The 22,140-nt window shown below is 44.6% G+C and overlaps 1 protein-coding gene across 1 annotated transcript in view; it reads right to left on the bottom strand.

The window, feature by feature from the left end:
* LOC135554373 (transmembrane protein 104-like) overlaps nt 1-22,140 on the bottom strand; it is an 80,043-nt gene that overhangs the window by 48,681 nt on the left and 9,222 nt on the right. The window contains exons 5-8 of the mRNA XM_064986648.1: nt 21,756-21,843; nt 20,446-20,532; nt 14,788-14,887; nt 11,631-11,727 (exon numbers count right to left, since the gene is read on the bottom strand). Of these exons, the coding sequence (XP_064842720.1) occupies nt 11,631-11,727; nt 14,788-14,887; nt 20,446-20,532; nt 21,756-21,843 (372 nt within the window). The remainder of the gene's footprint in view (nt 1-11,630; nt 11,728-14,787; nt 14,888-20,445; nt 20,533-21,755; nt 21,844-22,140) is intronic.

Here is a 22,140-nt window from a genome sequence, read left to right as displayed (position 1 = left end):
TGTCAGAGGAAAGCCCATGAAAAATTGTCAGAGACTCCAGTCACCCAAATCATAGACTGTTTTCTCTGCAAGCGGTACCGGAACACCAAGTCTAAGACCAAAAGGCTCCTTTACAGCTTCTACCCCCAAGCCATAAGACTGCTGAACAATGAATCGGTGCCGGTACTCCTTGTATATAGCCTCGTTACTGTCATGTTAATGTGTAACTTTTTTTCTTTTTTTAAATCTTTCGTTAATTTGGTAAATATTTTCTTAACTCTTCTTGAACTGCACTGTTGGTTAAGGCTTTGTAAGTACGCATTTCACAGTAAGGTCTACACTTGTATTCAGCGCATTTGACAAATAAAGTTTGATTTGATAGATATGAGTTAGAAACTTCAGTGATATCACCAAGCCATTACTGAAACAGAAAGAAACTGTGAAGCAATGAGGAGAGGAAATGATGAGGATGATCAACTCTATACTGTACAGATAAGACTGTATTACTCCATTTATCCTAGCTTCAAAACCCTCTGATGTTCAGAGTTTCAAGCCTTTGAAGTCTATCAGAGAATGCTGTGGCATACAACAATCACTGAACAGGCATAACATCAGCGTAAACAAATACTGAACTTGGGTGTGACCTGTATAGGTCATTCTTAGTTCAACAGATCAATCGAGGGGCTGATCTAAAGTTATGCCATTACACTGGATCTCAAAATTCACTTCTCTCTGGTGAGATGAGAGGATACCAAGGATACCTGTGGTGCAGTTGCCTTCCAGTTGGTTTGCCTAATTAAAATCTCTGGCTCCTCAAAAGAAACCATTATACACCTAGGTAAAAAATAACGAGCAACACCGCAAAGGGAAGAAACAATAATTTGCCTGTGGTTTAATAGGACCTCAGCTATTTCACTCTCCGGATCGTTATAACTTTTAGTAGGGGTTGTGGGGGGTGGGGAGAAGGGGGTGTCATATCGCACAGAGAACAAGGTCTCATTAAATTATGACGATGGACCCTATGAAGAATCAATGAAATAATACATCAACTAAGGGGCCTTGTCATGAATATGCTCCATGTCACAGTGTAATTGAAAAAGACAAGCTGAATATGAGGAAGCGGACTGTCCCTTTTAATTTCCTGGTTTGGAGAAGGGTGCAAACGGTTGGGTCATTCTTTCAATAGGAGGCTGGGTCTGGTCAGCCTAACCAGCAGGCCCAGACAAATACACCAACACACAGCCATACAAGCAATCAGCCCAAGGTCACAGGGTCTGAAGGTAAAAGTCTCTTGAAACCTGTCCCTTTTTAAATGGGAGCCTGTGTTCCGTTTAAGCGGCAGATTAATTCCACGAGAATCACGTTTGTTAGCGTTCAGCCACCCACCGAGCAAGACCCGTACATCATTCTGCAATGTCCTTGTACCAGATAACCAGCTTTTCAAAACAGAAAACAATATTGTACTCAGCATGTAGATGTTCTCCTTAAACACGAGGCACGGACTTTAACGTGTTAGACAGGCCAAATATGTCTATTTTATCTTACTCCCCTGAGAAAAGGAAAGAATTGACAATTGACACAGACAATGCCATTAAAAGTAATAGAAAGCAATGGGCTACACTACTCCCTTGTTTTGTTTTCTCAAAACCAATGAGTGAAATAACTTCTCAAATGATGATAGTCTACAGCATCTATAAGCAAAAAGACGGAGGGAAAACGGAGTTAAATGGACAGGCTGAAGGCAATAATTAAACCATGTATTACCGTGGTTACAAATCACAGGCACACAAGCCACATTGAGTTCTGTAGTGACAGCTGCCAAAGAGATCCTTAAGCACATTTGATGGTGTTAGCAGTTTCTCTCGTGTGGCTAACTGCCACTTTTTATGGTAATGTGACAGCAGCACCACTCACACAAAAAAAGGTTAACAACTGCTCAATCTGCTGGAGTGGAAGCAATAAGCTGTAGTTAGCAAACACAGATGGGACAAACTCTTCTTAAACAGGGTAAGTATAGGTTCTAGTCTTTCAAAAGTCTTTGAAAGTGACTGGATGATCAGTTGGATCCTCAGCCTACATTATTGTTCTCGGACTCAGAGGCTGTATCCTCTCTCCTGCATGACCTCCAAGTCCCCCTTGCCAACAGTCCCTCCAGTCCTCTCCCAGTACGGCTGTGTTCCTCTGTAGTGTCCTGATCTGCAGCTCTGATTGGGTTCTGCCTCGTGTTGGTGTGGAGTGGACTCCACTTGTGTGGTTCCCAACTCAAACACTTCCCCCTGCTGAGGTAATCTCTATTAAACCATCTGCACTGTCGTCATCTCCCTGCAGCTCTAGGATGGCTGTACCACAACAGAGCTACACTACAGCACCCTTGCTCCCTCTCCTCCAAAGTGAAACACACAAACATCTGAAGAAAGCATCACATCAAATACTGTACCTCTGTGTATTATCTGGGCTTATCTGCGTCTGTTCTCTCTGTGGGTCCCCGAGTATGTGAGTGAGTCGGGCTCGTTCAATGGAGTGGATCTAAACAGATGGTTGACACAAAGGTGGCCTCGTTTCATGGTGGGTGGCGCCCGCTGAGAGAATATTTCAATTCACTGGGCATCCACTCCCTTGAGTGGTCTAATAGACACAGCCTTTAATATGCACATATGCATAAAGACAAACAGGGAAAGAACGCAGTGTCAGCAAAACCTAATTTTGAGCTGATATACAGTATTGATTTCCATCACTTTCTCAACCACAAGAAAAACATTCTCATTATAAAATCAGCCATTCAAATCACAGCTGGGTTACGCAACAGTATATGTATGCATTATGGAACCAGTGGACAGCTAGGGCCTTTTTTATGCAGTAAAGGCCCAATGGTGTTGCATATTGCAATTGAAAATCAAAAGGTAAACCTCGCCAGGGAGCAACAACGGACAAAGAGATTTAATCAAGGTCTCAGGAAATCTCTCTGCTGGGGTTAAGCCAGTCCCCAGAAAGACCCCATTGTTGCACTTTCACGCCGAAACATAATCCTTACAATTAAAACTGCGGTCCAATGTTAAAGGGCAGGTCAACGGCTAGGATTGGCCAAGCACACAATGACCTACAACCTTACACTGGGATATGCATGACTGAGGAAAAGCCCAATCTAAGTGAGTAGTTAGGATGTAAGATTTCTCTTAGTGTCTAAATATACTGTATATTAGTTAAGGGAGAGTGAAAACAGCCTAGGTACTGGACACGAGAATCAATCAGCAGATCAAATCTCACCCAACTCATCTTCGTAGCCCTTTACACTTGTACAGGATGAAAATGGCAGATTTGAGCACAGATAAATGCCTAAATTGGAACGCAGTGGCTGAAGAGTAACATGCTATACATGACGTCAGAGCTCATCGATTCACGTCACTAAGGGTTTGACTGACCGCTGTTCTGAATTTGTGTGACAAGTAGTTACAGTTACTTATAAACACCCATTAAAATTAAGAGGACTATGTATTTGGGAAGATGACGTTTGTTATGTATTAAGTCATACAAGTGAGTACAAATGTGCACTTCACATTTCTATATGATCAAACTCATGCATATGCAATATCAACATTTATGATCACTATGTTTGATGTACAGTTACAAGATGACATGGCATCATAAACTGGGGTGTCTGAACAGAATCAGCCTATTTTTGTCTTTTGTGAAGAAAAGTTGCCACAGTACATGCACCTGAATGCACTCATGACTCATTCCGATGCGCACCAAAATTATGACCCATTTCCCTGAATTGCATTTTGAAAGCCTAACTTGGTAAAATCATACTTTAGAATTTAGTTTGTCATGTTGGCAATATAACAAGCTTTCAAATGATGCCCACCTGACCCAGACTTTGATTTATAGATGGACAGTTTCTGGATTGCGAAAACAAAAATTGTGTGATGGCTGGGATGCAGGATACGACACAGACAAGAGAGGGCAAAAAAGCACCTTGTACAGTGGGGAGAACAAGTATTTGATAACACTGCCGATTTTGCAGTTTTCTTACTTACAAAGCATGTAGAGGTCTGTAATTTGTATCATAGGTACATTTCAACTGTGAGAGACGGAATCTAAAACAAAAATCCAAAAAAATCACATTGTATGATTTTTAAGTAATTAATTTGCATTTTATTGCATGATATAAGTATTTGATACATCAGAAATATTTGGTACAGAAACCTTTGTTTGCAATTACAGAGATCATACGTTTCCTGTAGTTCTTGACGAGGTTTGCACACACTGCAGCAGGGATTTTGGCCCACTCCTCCATACAGACCTTCTCCAGATCCTTCAGGTTTCGGGGCTGTCGCTGGGCAATACGGACTTTTAGCTCCCTCCAAAGATTTCCTATTGGGTTCAGGTCTGGAGACTGGCTAGGCCACTCTAGGACCATGAGATGCTTCTTACGGAGCCACTCCTTAGTTGCCCTGGCTGTGTGTAAGGGGTCATTGTCATGCTGGAAGACCCAGCCACGACCCATCTTCAATGCTCTTACTGAGGGAAGGAGGTTGTTAGCCAAGATCTAGCGATACATGGCCCCATCCATCCTCCCCTCAATACGGTGCAGTCATCCTGTCCCCTTTGCAGAAAAGCATCCCCAAAGAATGATGTTTCCACCTCCATGCTTCACGGATGGGATGGTGTTCTTGGGGTTGTACTCATCCTTCTTCCTCCAAACATGGCGAGTGGAGTTTAGACCAAAAAGCTCTATTTTTGTCTCATCAGACCACATGACCTTCTCCCATTCCTCCTCTGGATCATCCAGATGGTCATTGGCAAACTTCAGACGGGCCTGGACATGCGCTGGCTTGAGCAGGGGGACCTTGCCTGCGCTGCAGGATTTTAATTCATGACGGCGTAGTGTGTTACTAATGGTTTTCTTTGAGACTGTGGTCCCAGCTCTCTTCAGGTAATTGACCAGGTCCTGCCGTGTAGTTCTGGGCTGATCCCTCACCTTCCTCATGATCATTGATGAGATGGTGAGATCTTGCATGGAGCCCCAGACCGAGGGTGATCGACAAGTCATCTTGAACTTCTTCCATTTTCTAATAATTGCGCCAACAGTTGTTGCCTCCTCACCAGCTGCTTGCCTATTGTCCTGTAGCCCATCCCAGCCTTGTGCAGGTCTACAATTTTATCCCTGATGTCCTTGCACAGCTCTCTGGTCTTGGCCATTGTGGAGAAGTTGTAGTCTGTTTGATTGAGTGTGTGGACAGGTGTCTTTTATACAGGTAACGAGTTCAAACAGGTGCAGTTAATACAGGTAATGAGTGGAGAACAGGTGGGCGTCTTATTGAAAAACTAACAGGTCTGTGAGAGATGGAATTCTTACTGGTTGGTAGGTGATCAAATACTTATGTCATGCAATAAAATGCTAATTAATTACTTAAAAATCATACAATGTGATTTTCTGGATTTTTGTTTTAGATTCTGTCTCTCACAATTGAAGTGTACCTATGATAAAAATTACAGACCTTTACATGCTTTGTAAGTAGGAAAACCTGCAACATCAGCAGTGTATCAAATACTTGTTCTCACCACTGTATTTGAAGACTCTTCTCTGAGTAATAAAAGTGCATTAAAATTACTTAGGATACGTGCACACTTTGGAAAGGTTTGTGGCCAAGTGGATACACCAGTTAGTCCCTTTCACTCAAACACTTGGAATTATTTGTCTTATGTTGCACCTACCCCACATTTTCCAGGAATATTCTTGTTACTGAATATATCCAGAGTATTTTTCAGATTTTGTTATCAACAAATGCAACAGAAGTACAATAAATGTAAAATGAACATAAAATTCAGTGTCATTTTTGGATTCAGTCTTGTGTCAGGTGAACTGTTGTGTCCTCACCTTTGGTCTAATAATTTTCCAATAATATCCAAACTGTTCCCTTTCAATTGCTACCATGATTATGCATATCATTGTCATATTTCTTCTGTCAGAAACATTTAAATGTAGCCCTATCCATCTAGGCCAATTCCTATAAGTGTAAAAGGGTTAAGAGGTTTTGCAGATTGTGATGGAGAAAATGGCTGCCATGCTCCACAGCATGATACATTGCGTTTTGTGTGGACACCATTGATCTAACCAAAGGTCAGAGCAAACCAAAAGGCCACCCACCTTGCAGCTTGTATGCTGTTATTGGTCCGTCTTTCTATGACAAAAGCCTGTGTGTTTACAATCAATGTCGTCTGAGCTCCGTCTGAAAGGGACTAAAGAATGTGAAAGGAACTGACAAATTACAGCCCAGCACGAGCTGTGTGAAAAGCTTGACGTCCATTGAAGGTTTACAGAATGAGAAAACCTTTGATCACCTGGAATACCTTTAACATTTCAGTCACAAAGTCACTGAATTAACTGATATGACTTTAAGTTTCAAAAGAACTCGCAGAGCTGGCCATTGACGATAAGTCAACCTGACAAATAGTCCAGACACCTCAGGGTAAAGTGTGAGGCTAACCTCCAGAATTGTGAATTCCATTCCGTGCAATCCAGTGAATATTGTTATTGAGTTTCACTCATGTCCTCTGCATGCATGTATGTATGAGGTGCAAAGTTCATACTATGTGTAGGCACTACCTCTCAATCCTAGAGAGAGTGGTTTGACAGGCTTAGTGATGGGGGGGGGGGAATCGATACAGTTACATACGGGACATTATTTTTGGACAATATTATATTGATACTTTGACTTCAAGAATCGAACAAACATTTAATACATACATACATACATACGAGTCATTAAAACTCGTTTTTCAACCACTCCACAAATTTCTGGTTAACAAATTACAGGTTTGGCAAGTCGGTTAGGACATCTACTTTGTGCATGACACAAGTCATTTTTCCAACAATTGTTTACAGACAGATTATTTCACTTAATCAAAATTCCAGTGGGTCAGAAGTTGACATACACTAAGTTTTTTTTTACCCCATTTTCATGGTATCCAATTGTTTTAGTAGCTACTATCTTGTCTCATCGCTACAACTCCCGAACGGGCTCGGGAGTGACGAAGGTTGAAAGTCATGCGTCCTCCGATACACAACCCAACCAAGCCGCACAGCTTCTTCACACAGCGCGCATCCAACCCGGAAGCCAGCCGCACCAATGTGTCGGAGGGAACACCGTGCACCTGGCAACCTTGGTTAGCGCGCACTGCGCCCGGCCCGCCACAGGAGTCGCTAGTGAGCGATGAGACAAGGATATCCCTACCGGCCAACCCCTCCCTAACCCGGACGACGCTAGGCCAATTGTGCATCACCCCACGGACCTCCCGGTCGCGGCCGGTTACGACAGAGCCTGGGCGCGAACCCAGAGCCCTTATACACTAAGTTTACTGTGCCTTTAAACAGCTTGGAAAATTAGAGAAAATGATGTCATGGCTTTAGAAGCTTCTGATAGGCTAATTGACATAATTTGAGTCAATTGAAGGTGTACCTGTGGATGTATTTCAAGACCTACCGTCAAACTCAGTGCCTCTTTGCCTGACATCATGGGAAAATCTAAAGAAATCAGCAAAGACCTCGGAAAAAAAATGTTAGACCTCCACAAGTCTGGTTCATCCTTGGGAGCAATTTCCAAACGCCTGAAGGTACCACGTTCATCTGTACAAGCAATAGTACGCAAGCATAAACACCATGGGACCATGGAGCCGTCATAACGCTCAGGAAGGAGACACGTTCTGTCTCCTAGAGATAAACGTACTTTGGAGAGAGTTTGCTGCACTGAAAGTAAAGGGGCTGAATAATTTTGCACGCCCAATTTTTCAGTTTTTCATTTGTTAAAAAAGTTTGAAATATCCAATAAATGTCTTCCACTTCATGATTGTGTCCCACTTGTTGTTGATTCTTCACAAAAAAATACAGTTTTATATCTTTATGTATGAAGCCTGAAATGTGGCAAAAGGTCGCAAAGTTCAAGGGGGCCGAATACTTTCGCAAGGCACTGTATATATACATGCATACATACTTTTTTTGTTTCTTGGTAGCATAAGCTAGAGCAAGTCAAAACTCTAGTATATTTCTTCCTACGGCTTCTTCTTAATCTTTTTAAATAGTGAGCCAACATGTTTTCAGCACTTATTTCAATGACTGATCAAAACTCATTTTCTCATGCTCTCTTGTCTCTCTGCAGCATTATCAAATTGAAATACATTTAGAATCACAATACATATCGGCACCTAAGTATCGTGATAACAACGTGAGGTCCCTGGAAATTCCCAGCCCTGGACAGGCTGTGAAGACGGTAGCTTGTTCAGATAAGCTGAAGAAATCTATTGACAGCGATTATCAAAATAGTCACTCCTATATGATAGATGATCTTTGATTTGGTCAGTGTTTTTCTCACCTCTCTCCCCTTCTCTGTGCTGATCCCCAGAGCCTTGTGGGTCTGCTAGTAGAGCAGAACTACTTTTCTGAACTGGGACAGCTGCTCTGTCACATACTAAAAATAACCCACAATCTGTTGTCCAAGCATAAAAGACAAATGAAATGAGAGATTTACAAGCATAATGTGAGGTACACTATATATACACACACAGACACACACGTAAGTGTGGACACCCCTTCAAATTAGTCGATTCGGCTATTTCAACCACACCTGTTGCTGACAGGTGTATAAAATAGAGCGCACAACCATGCAACACCCATGGACAAACATTGGCAGTAAAATGGCCCGTACTGAAGTGTTCAGTGACTTTCAACGTGGCGCCGTCATTGGATGTCACCTTTCCAACAAATCAGTACGTCAAAATTCTGCCCTGTTAGTGCTGCCCTAGTCAGCTGTAAGTGCTATTGTTGTGAAGTGGAAACGTCTAGGAGCAACAATGACTCAGCCGCAAAGTGGTAGGCCACACAAGCTCACAGAACGGGACAGCCGAGTGAAGAAGTGCGCAGACCATGACTTTGGAATGAGATGTTCGACGAGCAGGTGTCCACAGTTTTGGTCATGTAAGGGAAAGGGGATACCGAGAACTGAATTCAAATGCCTTCAACTGAAATGTGTCTTGTATCTTGTTCTGATAAAGGGACTGGCACATTCAAAATCGACCAACGAGATCAAGAATAACACTAGCTTGTGGCTCAGTTGATGACGATTAGAACAGTCTGGCCAGGCAGACCACTGATATGTGGGTGGCATCTATAAAAACCTGGTCTGATGAAACATGCAATGCCCAGGGTTCTGACTTTCAGACCAACACAGTACAGGGCAGGTGAAAAAAAAAGCCTTTCTGTATGGGCAACAGTCCATTTTTGAGGGTGCAGAGGGTAGAAGGCCCCCTGGAGAAACCACTCCATCAACCCTACTTCTGTCTTTCTGTGACATTAGCCTGAGTTCTCTATATCATGCTCTCTCCTTCTCTCTTTCCTTCTCTCTCAAACAGCCACCCACACGGGGATTACAGCTGTACACCGTTATGCTGTAATGCAGGCTGCCCTTTAATCTTTCCTTGTTTCCTTTTCTAAACCCTAATAACGCTGTGGCTGGACTAATGTGTCCGACATCAATCCCACTCTCCCTGTGGCAGCCAGTGGTGCCCTACACAGTACGGCAGCCCAGGCAGACCGAATACGCACCCAACTGAGGAAGTTCAGGTTGCATTACTGCTTAGCACAAAACCACAACTTACACATTATTGATTATTTAAGATGAATAAATATGGTACAGAGCAGTTACCACAGTAAAATCCCTTAAGGAAACGGATAATACCATAGCAAGGGATTAAAGCCCCTTATCAATGACACCTATAAAACTGGGAGCTACAAATGCCTGGTCAAGATAAAAATGGAGGATTAACTGACAATCTGTTGCCAGGAGAGACTACTCAATTTTGAGGTTGAGAAGATCTGATAGTGAGGAGAGAAATGTGGTTGATGAGGACAGGAGAGAAGGGCCATTAACAGATAGAATGTAATGACCACTGAAACACAGAGAACCTCCTGAACATAGTTTAAAGACCAGATTTGAGCAATTCCATTGGTATACAACAACTGAGCAGCAACTAATGCTAACATATTGAACGCAGTGTGTTTGCTAATGCCTACACCCTCTTAGAGCCTCAAAACTAAGTCAAACTAATTGCATAACCAAAACAAAAAAGTAATTAGGAATTGTAATTATGGTTCTTTTTGTAATGCCTTTTTCAAACACGCATAATATATGAATAGGCTCATTTGAATTCTTTAGCTAAACCAAAACAAAATAAAGGGGCATTTCCCAATGCCGTATTGTCAGCCTTTCTGACAACTGTTCCAATGTTTTCCAAAGTCTGATTAAGCATATTATAATAGGAGTCAATACTAAAGCACCCTCTGACTCACTCAGTTCATAAAGAGACTGGCAGTAGGGTGATAAAGCAGGTCACTTAGTTTGGAGCTTGAAGCCTTCCAGTGAAATGATATGGATGTTGTAAAGAAAAGGGAAAATACTGGGCTGCATAATGACTCTAGATGGCAAAGACTCTAGATGCTGTGGACATTGTGCCTACATAGACCCATCATTAGGACGAAGGGCACCTTGGTCTTTGGGGTGGGACAGAGACGTGTCAGAGAGCATAAGCAGGCATAGTGTAGGGGGGAGAGGAGAGGTATTTCCATTGGGCAGGACAGAGCGGTGTATGGAGAGCGGCTGGGCTTAAAAGGAATAGTCAATCAATTATTTAAAGTGATCATGGGGAGTGGTGGGCAGTGGCTAAGGACCCAGAGCGTTTGACCCAGGCACGTCAAAGACAAAGGGGGCTGAGGAACAGGAAGACACTCCACTCCCTGTGTGCTAACAGAAGCTGATGAATGTTTTATCAAAGCCCAATTATTTATTTAAGGACGAGTCCACCACAGGAAGGAATCTAATAAGGTTTCATGGAGAAGAAAATGAGAGAAAATACAACTAAGCCCCTAGAAGTCCAAATGTCTGTAAGCAGGAGAGACCAAAACTAATAACAGGAGACATCTTCTTTAAGAAACACCAGATAACAGTTGACTTTCTGTCAGATACAATCAATTATTTTAAAATATTACCAAGCAGAAATAATCTCAACATCTACTCTAATAAGAAGCAATCAGTTAGATACATTAACACAGAGGTGGAAATGTCCCTTTCCCTAAAAGGAAACTTTGTGAAACTGCAAGGTAAACAAAAAATACAGGAGGAGATTATAAATCAGCATAATTTCAATTCGTTGACATGATGTAAGAGGCTTATCCAGACGAGATAAAAAACAACAATGCATCTATTGGAGAATTGTTTGGGTATGCTCGTTGTGTTGAAAATGAGTGAGGGTGGAGGGAGGAGTGAGAACAGTGGAGGGGGGAAATAATACAGGAGGAGATCAGCACATCTATCACTGTCGGCCGGCAAAGTTAAAGCAAAAGTGGAAATTGCAGTTTCGCTCTCTTAAGACTTCAAGGGCACACACACTTGCTCAGGGCTGCAGGAGTGGAGGCCGTGAGAGGGAGACCGAGCTGGGAGGGGCTCTCTGACACTAACACAGACAGGGGTTGGCACATTGGGGCTCAGTCACGATGGCAGGGGCTGACAGAGAGCAGTGTGGTACACCATGTGTCCTCCAGGGGCCTTTGGGACGAGGGTAGAAGGACAGGGGTGAGAAACAGGGGTGCAGTATGTACTCACCAGAAACACCTTGTAGGCGTCTTTCCTGGTGACAGGCCCCCAGCACAAGTCGGTGTCGTCGTATTTCACACTGCCAGCACTGCATGAGTGGTTACCACTACAGAGAGAACAGACAGACTGGTGATCATTACAGATCCCTTCATGATCAGATCAAGTCAGTCCAAGAATAATATATGACAGGAAAGACTAGTTTACAATATTGCAAAAGAACATGAAGCAAGGATAAAATATTAAATATGACAGGGCAGAATTACTAAAACTTTGCAGACTTGTCAGTTCCTACTACCTCGGAGCGGTTAGACTATCAGCGAGGTCAGTTCCTACTACCTCTGAGCGGTTAGACTATCAGCGAGGTCAGTTCCTACTACCTCTGAGCGGTTAGATTATCAGCGAGGTCAGTTCCTACTACCTCTGAGCGGTTAGACTATCAGCGAGGTCAGTTCCTACTACCTCTGAGCGGTTAGACTATCAGCGAGGTCAGTTCCTACTACCTCTGAGCGGTTAGACTATCAGCGAGGTCAGTTCCTACTACCTCTGAGCGGTTAGACTATCAGCGAGGTCAGTTCCTACTACCTCTGAGCGGTTAGACTATCAGCGAGGTCAGTTCCTACTACCTCGGAGCGGTTAGACTATCAGCGAGGTCAGTTCCTACTACCTCTGAGCGGTTAGACTATCAGCGAGGCCAGTTCCTACTACCTCGGAGCAGTTAGACTATCAGCGAGGTCAGTTCCTACTACCTCTGAGCGGTTAGACTATCAGCGAGGTCAGTTCCTACTACCTCTGAGCGGTTAGACTATCAGCGAGGTCAGTTCCTACTACCTCTGAGCGGTTAGATTATCAGCGAGGTCAGTTCCTACTACCTCTGAGCGGTTAGACTATCAGCGAGGTCAGTTCCTACTACCTCTGAGCGGTTAGACTATCAGCGAGGTCAGTTCCTACTACCTCTGAGCGGTTAGATTATCAGCGAGGTCAGTTCCTACTACCTCTGAGCGGTTAGATTATCAGCGAGGTCAGTTCCTACTACCTCTGAGCGGTTAGACTATCAGCGAGGTCAGTTCCTACTACCTCTGAGCGGTTAGATTATCAGCGAGGTCAGTTCCTACTACCTCTGAGCGGTTAGACTATCAGCGAGGTCAGTTCCTACTACCTCTGAGCGGTTAGACTATCAGCGAGGTCAGTTCCTACTACCTCTGAGCGGTTAGATTATCAGCGAGGTCAGTTCCTACTACCTCTGAGCGGTTAGACTATCAGCGAGGTCAGTTCCTACTACCTCTGAGCGGTTAGACTATCAGCGAGGTCAGTTCCTACTACCTCTGAGCGGTTAGATTATCAGCGAGGTCAGTTCCTACTACCTCTGAGCGGTTAGACTATCAGCGAGGTCAGTTCCTACTACCTCTGAGCGGTTAGACTATCAGCGAGGTCAGTTCCTACTACCTCTGAGCGGTTAGATGTTAGACTATCAGCGAGGTCAGTTCCTACTATCTCTGAGCGGTTAGACTATCAGCGAGGTCAGTTCCTACTACCTCTGAGCGGTTAGACTATCAGCGAGGTCAGTTCCTACTACCTCTGAGCGGTTAGACTATCAGCGAGGTCAGTTCCTACTACCTCTGAGCGGTTAGACTATCAGCGAGGTCAGTTCCTACTACCTCTGAGCGGTTAGACTATCAGCGAGGTCAGTTCCTACTACCTCTGAGCGGTTAGACTATCAGCGAGGTCAGTTCCTACTACCTCTGAGCGGTTAGACTATCAGCGAGGTCAGTTCCTACTACCTCTGAACGGTTAGACTATCAGCGAGGTCAGTTCCTACTACCTCTGAACGGTTAGACTATCAGCGAGGTCAGTTCCTACTACCTCTGAGCGGTTAGACTATCAGCGAGGTCAGTTCCTACTACCTCTGAGCGGTTAGACTATCAGCGAGGTCAGTTCCTACTACCTCTGAGCGGTTAGACTATCAGCGAGGTCAGTTCCTACTACCTCTGAGCGGTTAGATTATCAGTAAGAAAAGTATCAGTAAAAGTTATATCACTGCACTAGACTTGATGATCCAGTCTTCCTGGTGGAAAATTACACATTGTCATTCTGAGGCAATCACAAAACCCTTTCAGTGTTGCCAACAAGGTGCGGCAGACTAAGCATCAATTATGGGACATCATCATTAGAATCTGCCTCTGCCACCAAGGCTTTACAAAGAGATACCGCTCTATGATCTCAATCGCCTGGCTCTCCTCAGTGGCAGAGCCAGTCAAGCGGGGAGCTCCAGTCTGTGCCATAGGGTAATTCCTTTTTAAGTGTCTGTTCCGCCTCACATTTTAGCTAGAAAGTTACCACGGGGCTTTTCAAACCCGCTGAGTCAGAGAGGGACAAATGTATATTTTTAATGCTATTATGGTGGTATGTTAATAGAACTTCCTCTGATGTGGTAAGTGGTTAAATTGTAATCTTGAATTGAAATGTATTCACTCACCTTCACCTTTAAAAGTTAAGTATCTCTATAAATGTTTAAGGATCTCATCCTCACCACATTATGTTCATAAGATACCCCTATATGGCACTCCCAGGGCTCACTGAACCCTTAAAAAGTCACTGATAATCTAACGTCATTTGGGCAAAATGGGAGAGCGCTTTAGTGTTTGGGGAGGGGTCTTTGGTTGAAATTGTACTTTTTGGAACACCATGAGAAAGTCAATCATCTTTCTGTCATAAAGCTACACCAAATGTAATTGTGATCCTGACGGTTAAGGTGGTCTCACCAGAACAATAGTTTCTCTAGAGAAGAGCCTCCCTTAGACAATATGGAATATGTGATATTCACCCAGCCCCACCGGGCCAGTGGAGGGGACTTGTAATAAAAACCTGTCTGGGAGCCAGTCAACAAAAAGTAAATGCCAAGAGCACTGGAGGGAGGTCAGGAAGGCTAAAGGCCCCCTCATCAGAAAGTTTTACTGAGGCAGAAGGTCAGGGAACAGCCAAAGTGCAGAGATAAAAACAGAACTGAGAGAAAGGGATATGCTTTGTCCTGCCAAAAGTAAATGCTCCAAGTACTTGGGAAAGTCAGCTGCACCCACATTAGTCATAAAGTTGCTTGAAATAACACCCTCAAAAAATGAGAAACCCATGAATGTAATGAATCAGCAGCAAGCTGGCTGGCTGGTCATACCAGGCTACTTCCATTAGTGATATGGGCACAGCAGCAGCATAGATGGCCAGGTCTCCATACAGGTAGACTACCATGCAGATGTAGAACATGTTGACACCAACTGAAAGACAAAACCAAAGGGTTAAGACATGAGCAGATTATACCTGGATCTATACATACAATGTCATACATTATACATCTCTAGTGTATATGACTGTGTTATCAGTTCATCATATCTCTGAGAGAATCTGCCTACACACATGCAGGGATAGCTTAGCTAACACATTCCTCATCTTTAACAGCCGTCAGATGCCTGATTATGAAATATGGTCAATGCAACTTGTGTCAAACTTCAACCGCTAAACGTGCAGTCTCCATCAGAGGCAATCTCCTCAGTCTCTACACCTCCATCATTCCCCTGCTTCTCCCTCTGGGATGGCAGCCACAACTGCAGCAGCACATTTCTCCGCTCCTCCGGAAGAATATTAATCACACTAATTAAGAAAGTAATCACTTCATGATGAAAATTCTCCTCATTACCTCCCCCACACCCACCTCACACTACTGGCCCATCCAAGCTGGCGCAACGTGCGGAGATTGAGAGCTTTCAACAACGGGAGACCGATAGCCATGTTGTGCCAGGCATCCATCATACACTGGAGTTCTCGTGTGGGAGGCTCCTGTGTCCTACTGGTCCTGGCAGCCAATTCATTACTGACAGGGAAATTAGAGTGTGGAGTCCATTAAAAATCATTAAAAAGTGAGGGGTTTATAGTTTTACAGGGCTAAATTGATTCATCTGATCTGAGAGTAAAGGGACGAATGGCAACCTTCTGCTGCCCATCACACAGCCGAGCTGAGGGAAATAAGAAAAGGGATATGGAAGAGGACTAGCTGGTCCAACAGCCAGATAAGCCCATGTAGTTGTAAAACAGTCATTACCTGTCTTATGGCAGGGATAGATGGATACTTACAGTCGACTGCATTATGATATGAAGCTATATTACAGTTGCTACAGTAAGTTGCTGCAGCCCTGTTTGAGTTAGATGGAGAGTCTAACAGCAGGTAAATTCTGTTGGAAAGGGCGATGACAGCAAACATTTACCTAGCTAGCACCACCACTCATCTTACCGCCATTGAGGACAATGTGGTGCTAAAGTACTGTGGGAGAGGGAACCAAAGGGCACTTTGGTAGCCAGGTCGTGTTTATTCTCTTCCAGGACCACCTGATCACATCATTGTGCAGTGGTGCACTGAGGTCATAAAACACAGGCTGGGGAAAATAAACACTGATAACTCAAGACTATACTGTACCTATCAGTATTGATCTGCACACTGATCAATGTATGAAAGTATCTCACAGGTTGGTGGGGGGACTCAATTCTCTCTGCATCAATTCTACACATTCCATTTTCACCTCCTCTCCGACAACCCCACTTTCAGAGGTTAGCACGGTACAGTACTCTCTACCATTCCTGCATGTCTCCATCTGGCCCTATGGAAAGGAAGCCTGTTAGAGCTTTTGCCTCAGATAGGGGGAATCAGGGCTGCCTGTGCTGCCCCTGTCAGTGAGTGATAGCTAGGTGAGGACCCAGCATGACCAAGAGGATGCTGCCCTGCCAGGCTCTGTCACTAATACCTCCCCATTACCCACGGCCAGAGGCTCACACGCTGCTGCTGCAAATGACTCTTCACCTCGGAGCTCCACTCAGTCCCCTAGTGGCACGGACACACGTCACTATCCATCACCCCACTGTTGCAGACTGACAGAGGCTCTGATAGCCTCTCTAGCTGGGTCTGGAGGAGGAGGGAGTGGTTCCTAGAAGAGGTACGTTAGGAAGTTGCTTCCTTCCAACATCCACAGCCATTTTGTTGAATGCCAACCACGCTGGAAGCCACAGCTGTACTGGGCTCCGCTCTGCTATCGTGGAGCTTCATCAGGCAGGAATGTGAATGCGAGAGCGTGACAACTAAAGGCTGTTTGTTGGATGCAACAGAAATTACTTTCCTTAGGTTTGATTTTGAAACCCCAATGGGCTTTCATTGAGTGAGATGTATTCTCTGTGCTAAAACTTGGGCTATTGATCTGGATCTCGGGGTAATCAGAGTTGAGCAGTAATAGCAGCAGGCCCTCTGAAAAGGAAAGCGCATCCTTTATGTTCATATACAATAGAGACTTGAAAACTATTTTAGTTGAGGCTTAGGTAATTGGGGTGGTGGGAGGGGGGTGGGGGGGTGGCTGACATAAACATGTCCATTTATCTTCTTAGTGGCAGCGCTGCTCCCCATTTTCCTTTTGTCAGTGTCCCTCATAGCGTACAAGTATGACATTTAAGAAAAGTCATTCAAGTATAAAAAAAAATGTATGCATCGGTGTTAGGTACTCATTAAAGCTGGGGTCTGTAATAAAAGAGACTGGATTAGTATTCCTCTCCATGGTCTCTATAAGTCAAGGGTGGTTGGTGCATGTTATAGAGCCTGTACCTTCTCCCTCTGTCTGCACACCATCCATTTCCCCATACATCACTTCTACTGCCTTTTCTACCGAGAGGGATTGTGGGCTGAGATAGGCGCAGAAGCACACAGACCAGCCTCTGCTGTTCACCCCCCTTTGTGATATTAGCCAAAGTCGTCTTCTATTCAACTTGCAAATTGTGGATGAGGAAGGTTACAGTAACACTACAGGCACTCTCCTCGCTGCTCCGCTGATAAACCAGCCCCCATCAAAATTCTGTCAGGGCCGATACCCATGGCCTTATTCCAAGCTTGCTCTGCTGCTATGACAATTTTAGCTCAGGAGGAAGTCGAATGCCCTTTCATAGTGATTATTTTTCAATTACATGAAGTGGACAGGAGAAGAAAAGAAAAAACATTGAAAAAAAGTATTCCCCCACACATCCACACTGAATCTGCATCTGCGCATTAAGTGAAAATGTGCCTTTCCTGCCAGTGGTGCCCAGTGCGGTCGAACAGTCCCATCAATAACCAGAACCGGCCCGAGGTAGTAAGGATTCAAGAGGCCAGCTGATTGGCTCTGTGAGCTGCCCTTCCGCACCGCAGGCCTCAGCCCTTCACACACACAACCAAGCCCATTAACTCCAACAACACATTCAACAACACTCCACTATCCAATCCCTCAACAAAAAAACAAGAGATTTTGTTTTAATGCCTGACAGCTTTACCACACCAGTAAAACACCCTGATCAGACATACCACTAATCTTATATTACCTCCCAGCACTAATTACACAAAGGAGAGTTCATATCAGCGGAGATCTGGGTAGAGAGACAAACGAGACTTTCACTATGCTGGAGCGCCATTGAGCTGAGTCAAAGAGCTGCATCTCACTCCTCTCTCATGCGAGCTGGGCCCAGCGCCCATCTAATTCATTTCTGATTAGAGTCACTGGGCAGCACTCCCACATCACACAGAGAGATAGAGGGGACTCTTATCTCTGCCACCGATCGATACTTCCTCAGGGCGCCTCAACCTCACCTGCAGCCGAGGACAACACCACACCAGACACACTCCACACACACAGGGAGAGGTCATCACCAAAGAGTGTTTTAACACTTTAATAGGGCTGAGAGAAAGTGGAAAGAAGAGACTGCAGCCGGAGTGTTCCACAAGGGAACAACACGCTGCTTCTCTAACAGCATGTTGCATGCCTGCCTGGCTTTGTGTGAGTCAGTGAATCATTTTTGTGTGCGAGTGTGCCAAGTGCACCACCTAGTGGCCAGAGCCGGATCACAACACAGGAAGAGATCTGCACACAGATGACATTGTCAGAGTGGAACAGAACGGTTTGACCTTTTTATCATCAGAGATGCCAAAAGCGATGCTGTTGAAGTATTGGCGCTGCAGGTGCGTATGCTGCAGACTGTTGAGTCACCTACCTGGTTAATACTACTTGAGAAACAGGCTGAACTGCCAGCAGAGGAGGAGAGGGTGGGGAGGGGGTAGTGAGCGGGCCCAGCACACCGAGGAGTGTCTACTCTGACGTAGGTGAGTAATGTAAATCAGCAAGGGTGTTCTGTTTCTGGTTCAAGGTGAACATGATTCTGCTTTCAATTAGCTCATCACTCAGGCTGCCGAGGCTTTAACATGTTCATCGCCGCTGGTGCAGCCCGCAGGAGGCCCCCACACACAGCTGGGGAGACTAAAACAGCAGCAGTATGATGGCCTGGGAAATACAACCATTTAGCCATAAACACAGAGAGTACCAAACATTAGGAACACCTGCTGTTTCCATGACATAGACTGACCAGGTGAAAGCTGATCCCTTATTGGTGTCACCTGTAAATCCACTTCAACCATTGTAGATGAAGGGGAGGAGACAGGTTAAAGAAGGATTTTTAAGCCTTGAGACAATTGAGACATGGATTGTGTATGTGTGCCATTCAGAGGGTGAATGGGCAAGACAAAATATTTAAGTGCCTTTGAATGGGGTATGGTAGTAGGTGCCAGGCGCAGCAGGTGTGCATCAAGAACTGCAATGCTGCTGGGTTTTTCACACTCAACTGTTTCCCGTGTGTATCAAGAATGATCCACCACCCAAACGACATCCAGCCAATGGCAGGCCAGTGGTCGGTAACGGGTCATTGATGAAAGAGGACAAAGGAGACTGACAAATTGTGCAGCTCAAAAGACGGGCTACAGTTAAGTCCACTGATAGTCCAGTACAACATTGGTGCCCAAAGACTCATAAAAGAATGCACAACTAGTCGTACATTGACACAAATGGGGTATGGCAGCCAACCACCTTACAGAGTTACACTTCTTTCAGCAAAAAACAAAAAACTGTGGTTGCAGTGGGCTAAGGAATAAAAACAATGGACACCGGAAAATTGGAAAAACATTGCCTGATCTGAACGAACCCTGGTTCTTGCTGATGGGAAGACAAGGGAATGGAGAAAACCATGAGTACATGCATCCATCATGCTGTGTGCGGGCTGGTGGTGGTTGTGGTAGTATAATGGTGTGGGGTGTGTTTTCATGGCATACATTGGGGCCCCTTGATAAAAATGGAGGAACATTTGAATGCCACAGGATATCTGAACATTATTGCCAGTCAGGTGCATCCCTTCATGGCAGCAGTGTATCCATCTGCAAATGTATTTTTTATTATCAGGATAATACCCAATGGCACAAGGTAAGGATTGTCCAGGAATGGTTCCACGAACATGACAGTGAATTCAGCTTACTGCAGTGGCCTACCCAGTCACCAGATCTCAATCCAATTCAGCATCTGTGGGATGAGATGGAACGATGCTACGAGTAGAGATCTACTACCAGCCAACTAGACACAACTGTGGGAAGCATTGGAGTCAACCTGGAACAGCATCCCTGTGGAATGCTTTCCACACCTTGTCGGGCAAAAGGGGGTGCAACTCACTATTAGGAAGGTATTCCTAATGTTTTGTACACTCAGTATAAAATTACACCCCATTAGAGAGCTCACAGCCTCACTTTTGGAATCTAACAATGATTCCCATTTAAAGGTTAAGAAACTGTCCCCAAATTATCCCACGCAACTGTCAAGACTCCTCCATAGCTGTTAGACAAGGAGGACAGGTTTGACCATGCCCTGCACATAGCGGCATCAGCAGCACTTCATTCAATAACAGAGTGTGGATTCATCATATCCCCTCAAAGTACTGAATGAGGATAGACTCTTACCTTTGTTGAAGAACATGGAGGCCATTTGACCCATCTCTACCCTCTCCACAATGTCAAAGTGATCAACGTGTCCTCCTCCTGTTCGCTCTGTGATAATGCATAGACATGAGAATGCAGTGGTGAGTCATTCCAATCGGAGTCGTTCTGATGTCATTCCTTCTATAAAACGTTGACATTAACCAATGACATAACGAGGATACATGTCAATCATGTATGTCAATAAACATATGCTTAAGAATTGAGACGGAGGGATGACAAAAAAGAGAATTCCGAATCCTCCACAAGACTCAATGTTTTCATATATACACTACATGGCCAGATGTATACGTCTAGGAGCAACAACGGCTCAGCCACGAAGTGGTAGGTCACACAAGATCACAGAATGGGACCGCGGAATGCTGAAGCTCATAGCGCGTAAAAATAGTCTGTCCTTGGTGGCAACATTCACTTCGGAGTTCCAAACAGCTTCTGGAAGCAATGTCAGCCCAATATCTGTTAGTTGGGAGCTTCATGAAATGGGTTTCCATGGTTGAGCAGCCGCACACAAGCATAACATCACCATGCGCAATGCCAAGCATCGGCTGGAGTGGTGTAAAGCTTGCCGACATTGGACTCTGGAGCAGTGGAAACGCGTTCTCTAGAGTGATGAATCACACTTTACCATCTGGCAGTCTGACATACGAATCTGGGTTTGGCGAATGCCAGGAGAACGCTACATGCCCGAATGCATAGTGCCAACTGTAAAGTTTGGTGGAGGAAGAATAATTGTCTGGGGCTGTTTTTCATGGTTCAGTAGTCTAGGCCCCTTAGTTCCAGTGAAGGGAAATATTGATGCTACAGCATACAATAAAATCCTAGACAATTCTGTGCTTCCAACTTTGTGGCAATAGTTTGGGGAAGGCCCAATCCTGTTTCAGCAGGACAATGCCCCCCAAATTCACAAAGTCCATACAGAAATGGTTTGTTGAGATCGGTGTGGAAGAACTTGACTCGCCTGCACAGAGCCTGACCTCAACCCCATCAAACACCTTTGAGATGAATTGGAATGACTGAGTCAGGCCTAATCTCCCAACATCCAACCTCACTAATGCTCATGGCTGAATGGAAAGCCTTCCCAAAAGAGTGGAGGTTATTATAGCAGCAAAGGGGGGACCAACTGCATATTAATGCCCATGATTTTGGAATGAGATGTTCGAGCAGATGTCCACATACTTTTGGCCATGTAGTGTACCTTATTTTCAACACATTCTTAACACGAACTTAGCAGTGTGTCTAGTCTTCAGGAGGGATGAGAGGAACACTATACTCACGGCCTGACAAAATGGGCCTCATCTCTGGCTCTGATCGTCCCCGGATATCATCATCCGAATAATCAGAAGTGGAGTCGCTGTCTTGGACCTGAAGATGAGGGTGATGGAAAGAGGATAACCAGCCTGCCTCCACCCAACACTGACTTCACTCCTAATCTACAAGTACTAATGCTCAGTGCCAACAACAGTCAGTTTACAACCTATTAACACTGTGTTTTATTTGCTGGACATGTAACGTGGAGGGGAGCAGCATCTGGAAACTGTCTGGAACAGCTGGGATATGCTTGGGAGGATGAGGGAGCTGTCCCCCTCATATACAATAGATATGAGCGCCTATCTGACGCCCTCCCATAACTCTTCATCTACCAAATTCACTACAGATTTA

Source organism: Oncorhynchus masou, chromosome 14, assembly GCF_036934945.1.
Source record: "Oncorhynchus masou masou isolate Uvic2021 chromosome 14, UVic_Omas_1.1, whole genome shotgun sequence".
NCBI classification, from domain to species: domain Eukaryota; kingdom Metazoa; phylum Chordata; class Actinopteri; order Salmoniformes; family Salmonidae; genus Oncorhynchus; species Oncorhynchus masou.
The sequence above is the reverse complement of the archived record's forward strand: the minus strand, read 5'-3'. Positions and strand labels throughout refer to the sequence as shown.